General features: G+C 40.6%; 1 protein-coding gene across 1 annotated transcript in view; it reads left to right on the top strand.

Moving 5' to 3' along the window:
- Positions 1-5,482: 5,482 nt before the first annotated feature.
- The window catches only part of LOC141827096 (TOM1-like protein 3), a 2,966-nt gene continuing 2,600 nt past the window's right edge, over positions 5,483-5,848 (top strand). Inside the window, exon 1 of the mRNA XM_074714368.1 lies at positions 5,483-5,711. Coding sequence (XP_074570469.1) covers positions 5,483-5,711 — 229 coding nt within the window. The remainder of the gene's footprint in view (positions 5,712-5,848) is intronic.

Genomic DNA, 5,848 nt, shown 5'->3' with positions numbered 1-5,848 from the left:
GTGTGCAGATAAAACAGGGAAGTCCTAATTGCGATTGAACAAGGAAATCCTGGACAAGAGGATTGGGTAAGGAAGTCCTGATCAGGCTAGGTGGATTGGGCAAGGAAGTCCTGGTCAGGAAGACTGGATAGTTAGATTTGGCAGATCAAAGCACCAGGCAGGAAAGTCAAAGTGGGTCTGAAGGATCAGACGTCTAACAGTGGAAGTCCTGGGAGTTGAGAGTCAGATGCTGAGCAAAAGTCCAACAGGTCTAAAGGACCATGTTAGCAAAGGTAAATTCTCCCACGCGTGAGGAGTAGGTGAGGACACGTTCCCGGTAAGAGAACGGTAGCATTGGTCTAACCTAGAATTTCACTGAAAACATAAAAGTCAAGACCAGACAGTTGCTAAATCTATCATTTTCCTGCTTTATTTGTTCTAGACTAACCTTGTGACGCACGAAAGGAGGGACCAGAACTTTCGGTTCCAGGCGCCCCTATCTGGATCCGTGCAATCGGGCGATCCGGGCATCCGAAGGGATCCAAGCATCTAAATGTCATCCGATCGAGCTACTGAGGCAGATGAGGTGGCAAATTTCCAGTGGTCGGGACACCTTAACCTCCAGGCACCCGAAAAGGCTCCAAACTCCCGGAGATGGATAAGGCATTGTGGAGTCAAAGTTGATCCGATAACCTCCACGTCAACATCCAGGTGCCCGGAAGAGATACAAGTGCTCAGAAGATGTCGAGTCAGCGTCGGACGAGGATTGATAGGATGATGTGGAGGCGCTCCGAAGGAGTTTCAAGCGCCCAGATCGGCCTATATATAAGCAGTTGTGAGGGGAAACTCTAGAAGACACATATACGCTACAAACAACGATTGTTCTGCGCGCCACCAACACATCCGAGTTGCCGTCGTAATGCTAAAAAGCTACACTGACTTCTATGGTAATTTTCTACTCTTCTGTCGGTAATTTTATTTCACTTTCTTGTACTTAAATCTTTAGAACGGTGAAAGTTTACCATTCCTAACATCTTTGTAAAAGCGAAAACTCTCTCTCTCGTAAGAAGAGAGTTTCATAGTGAATTACCTATCAGAAACGATTAAGCATCGTAAACCTTGGAGTAGTAGCCTGTGGCTGAACTAAGTAAACAAAAGTATCAACATCTTTCTTTCCGCTGTAGGAAAAACGGTGAGCCTCCGGAACTATTCCGGTGATACAGATTATCAATTCTCTATCCGGATCGAAATATAGCAGAAGCGATTATATAATTTCACAAATTATTAATCAACACATATGAATATCAATAAATGAAGAATTTAAATTTATAAAAAAAAACTTTTTCTAGAAAACTAACCTCTTTGTAGTTTTCCTCGTTCGTAAATTCTGGGTGCGTAGAAACCACAGCCTTCCAGTGCGATCCTTCTATTGACGATAGTGTGTGGGCACTCCAAGATACAAATCTCAGAAATCTATTATTTTTCTCACTCTCCCTTGTTTCCAACTCATGAAAACATATATAGGGAGAGAGTGGCTATGGAAAATAAGGTAAGATCCTTTATTAAAAGAAAGATCAATCAAAGATTTTCCTTCTTCCTTTTTCGTTTTGTTTTACCGATTTATTCCAAGGATTTCCAAAATCCTTTTCCCCTTTTAATTGGTTTTTCACGATAAAATCAAAAGATCTTCATTTACCTTTTAATATATTCCAAATATATTAAAGATATTATTAATATCCTTTTGGATATTACCATAATAATTCACAAATTATAATTATCACATAATTTTAATTTTAATTAAATCTCATATTTAATTTATCTCTAAGCCGTTGGAATTATGGAAACAAATTTCCATCTTCACCTTTGATTTCTAAATTGTATTTTTAGCTCGTCATTGATAAAGAAGGCGTACTGGGGACCATGGACCTATAATAAGAAGCTTCAATAAATTGGATAAATAATTAAACTCTTTAATTAATTTATTCAATTTATTAATTCCATTATTACTCCACTAAAAATATGGAATTGCACTCTTCTTTATTATAGAATATCTTACTCTATGAAAAGAGTCGTCCATTGATATAATCATTACATACGGATTAATCCTCCATAGATAATTCATAATTGGAGCTAGGAAATTTTCCGTTACCTCTCCAATTATTTTTAAACCTCATTTACCATTAATCCACTAGTTAGTGGTTCAATTTATAATTCCATTATAAATCGATTGGGCCCAACACTCAGTTCCAGAATTAACAAATGAGTGAATTATCTTTCTTCTTTCCGCAAGAAGGAATGGATTCCATATCTATAAATTTATATTCCTAGCCATTCATTTCAAATGTAAATCTAAAATGCAACACTACAAAAATAACAGCCATTTGCGACGAATTTTGCGACGAAAAAATCAAGAATTTTCGTTGCTAAACCATTTTGCGACGAAAATTGCGACACAAAAGTTTTTGTTGCGAATAGCCTGTCGCAACGGCTTGCGACGAAAAATTCTTAATTCGTCGCAAAAATTCGTCGCAAAATTCGTCGCAAATAGTTCGTCGTAATTTTCGTCGCAAATATTTAGCAACGAAAAACTAATTTCGTTCCAAATTTAGCAACAAAAAACAATTTCGTCGCAATTTTTGCGTCGAAAATACAATTCGTCGCAGGTTTTCCTAAAATGCAGACGATCAAATTTTGCGACGAAATTGCATGTTTCGTTGCAATTTTGCGACGAAAATGCAAGTTTCGTTGCAAATTTGCGACAAAACAGGCAATTTCGTCGGAAATTCGCAACGAAACATGCAATTTCGTCGCAAAATTGCAACGAAACTTGCATTTTCGTCAGAAAACTAACAGAGATAAGAATTCGATACTACAGTGTAGTTCCTATAGGTTTGCGACGAAAAATTCATGTTTCGTCGCAAATTTCCGACGAAAATGCAAGTTTCGTTGCAATTTTGCGACAAAACATTAGTTTTCGTCGGAAATTTGCAACGAAACTTTCAATTTCGTCGGAAATTTGCAACGAAACATGAAATTTCGTCGCAAAAGTCGAGACAAGAATTCGATACTACAGTGTTGTTTCGATAAGTTTGCGACGAAAAAGACTTTTCGTCGCAAATATCGTCGCAAATCAAAAAAAAATTTCACAGATTCAATTTGTTTCTTCGAAATATGAAACCTGTTTACATACAAATCTCCAACCATATGAAATATACATCCACATCTAAAAACAACACACATCCACATGATATAAACACATCCACAACCATTCACATCCATAAATAATCACATACAAAAACATAAACATATCCAAACATCCACAAACATAAATACATGTAAATGTATCAAACATAAACTCCAATCCAGATATCAAACATATACAACTCAAAGTGCAAAGTATCAAATATCAGTACACCAAATGAAACATAAAATCCAAGTGCATCAAAGTACCATAACAACCAAATCCATAATAAAATACATATATAAAAAGTATCTGAATGACCCGAAAAGAAAGCATCACCGTCCATAGTATCAACCTCGGGTAATACTTGTTGGTGCAATCAACCTCAGGTCAAGCTCGAGTTGACTCGAGTTGGATTTTGATGTTTGATCAATATGTTGATGAGAAGTCGATAAGTCTTTGTTGACTAAATACTCATGATGAGAAGTTCAAGTGGGTCATGGAGGACCGGACACTTGGCATGAAAGTCCAAGAGAGTCGAGGAGCGAACTCTTGGCAAGGACGAGATGAAGTTGGAGAGGGCTCGGTAGCTCGTTCTTCGAATTAGGTCAGAGAGGGCTCGGTAGCTCGTTCTCTGGACCGAATGGAGTCGGAGAGGGCTCGGTAGCTCGTTCTCCGGACTAGGTCAGAGAGGGCTCGGTAGCTCGTTCTCTGGACCGGATGGAGTCGGAGAGGGCTCGGTAGCTCGTTCTCCGGACTAGGTCAGAGAGGGCTCGGTAGCTCGTTCTCTGGACCGGATGGAGTCGGAGAGGGCTCGGTAGCTCGTTCTCCGGACTAGGTCAGAGAGGGCTCGGTAGCTCGTTCTCTGGACCGGATGGAGTCGGAGAGGGCTCGGTAGCTCGTTCTCCGGATTAGGTCAGAGAGGGCTCGGTAGCTCGTTCTCTGCACCGGACTATGGTCGGAGAAGGCATGGTAGCTTGTCTTCAGACCGGATCATTATCAGAGGAGGCTTGGGAGCTGGTTCTCTGATTACGTGACCCAAGGCGGTTGGCTCGGGTGAGACCCAAGTTAACCTGATCAAGTCTTGACTTAGGGTTTAAAGTCTTGCTTGGTTTAATCGATCGGTGAATCGATTAACCGAGGGTAAGAGAGTTAATCGATCTTATGATCGATTACAGAACATTCTGTGACAATTCGCAAAACTCACAGAACGTACCATAATCGATTGGGCAATCGATTATGGTGAACTGTAATCGATCAGGTGATCGATTACACGTTTTAGCGAGGAATGGAATTAGCGATCGGTAATCGATCAGGTGATCGATTACCGTGTCTTAATCGATCAGCTGATCGATTAAGCTATGGGTTAATCGATCACTTGATCGATTACACGTGTTGCAGAGAACAAATCGCGATGTTTAATCGATGGCATGATCGATTAAGCTATTTCTGACATGCTGCGCTCATTTCTGATTTCTGATTTCTGATATCTGACATGCTCTGCTAATCTTTAGTTTGAATTCAAAGCTAACCCATTTTTGAGTTGCAGATAAGTTTTAATTCAAATGTAAGAACAGGATGAGATGAACTTGCTTTTTCAAAACGAGCTTTGAGCTGCAGAAGGTCAGTGAGCGTGCTGAGAGGAGCTCAGCGTGGCTCTGCAGTGGACTCAGAGAACGTTGGATAAGCAGGTTAAAAGGAAGAGCTGAAGGGGAAGAAAAGGGGCTTTTTGGAAAAACAGAAAACCCTAGCTGTGTTTGCTTTGGGTGTGTTCTCTGCTCGGTTCATCGATCTCCTTGAAGCTCTCTGCCTGGTGGTGCAAGGAGCTGGTGCTCCTTCTCTCGGGAAGCTTCTGCTTCCGATTTCTCTATGTGTTGAGGCTGTGCTGTAAGCTTATTTTGTTTTGCCTCAATCTTTTAGCTCCTTCTTATAATCTCTGCACTTAACGTTTATTCTTGAGATTGATTGTGGAGAGGTCTCTCCACCGAGAAGGAGGTATTGTTTAGCCGGTTTTTGCCGGGGTGTGATCTACCGAAGATCAAGGGTTCGTCCACCTCACGGACACGCCGAGGAGTAGGGGCAAGTTATCCCCGAACCTCGTATATCCTTGAGTTTGCGTTGTGTTTGTTTTATTAGTTATTTTTCTTCTATTCCGCTGCGTACTAACGTTTTGTAGGAGAAAAACGTTCGATTCACGAAAAAAGGGCTATTCACCCCCCCTCTAGCCATCTTACGATCTTCAACAAGTGGTATCAGAGCGAGGTTACTCCTCGTCGGACTAACCGCCAAAAGGAGTACAAGGCTAGAGGATAAAGAAAAACAATGCTTCCTCAAGATGGTTTTGGATACGACATCCGAGTACCTCCAACGTTAGGCTTGGAAGATTTTGATTATTGGAAGTTAAGGATGGAGTATTTCTTGAAGATGGATTTCGAGCAATGGTTTGCTCTAATAGAAGGTTTTGAAGCCCCAATGGATAGCCAAGGAAAACTCCTCAAGGAAGAGGATTGGACCGAGGAGCAAATTCCTAACAATGTATTGTGCAAGATAGGTAAATATCGAGATGCAAAAGAGCTATGGAGTATGTTGATCAAGCTTCATGAAGTTCCAACATCAAGTCAAAGTGAAGATGAATCCAAAGAGGGAGACTCCTTGGAACAAGAAATCGAAGATTCGGAAGTTGAGAGG

The sequence above is a fragment of the Curcuma longa genome, chromosome 4 (assembly GCF_044706935.1).
Source record: "Curcuma longa cultivar G26 ecotype Majalengka, Jawa Barat chromosome 4, ITB_CL_G26_1.1, whole genome shotgun sequence".
Classification (NCBI taxonomy): Eukaryota; Viridiplantae; Streptophyta; class Magnoliopsida; order Zingiberales; family Zingiberaceae; genus Curcuma; species Curcuma longa.
The sequence above is the reverse complement of the archived record's forward strand: the minus strand, read 5'-3'. Positions and strand labels throughout refer to the sequence as shown.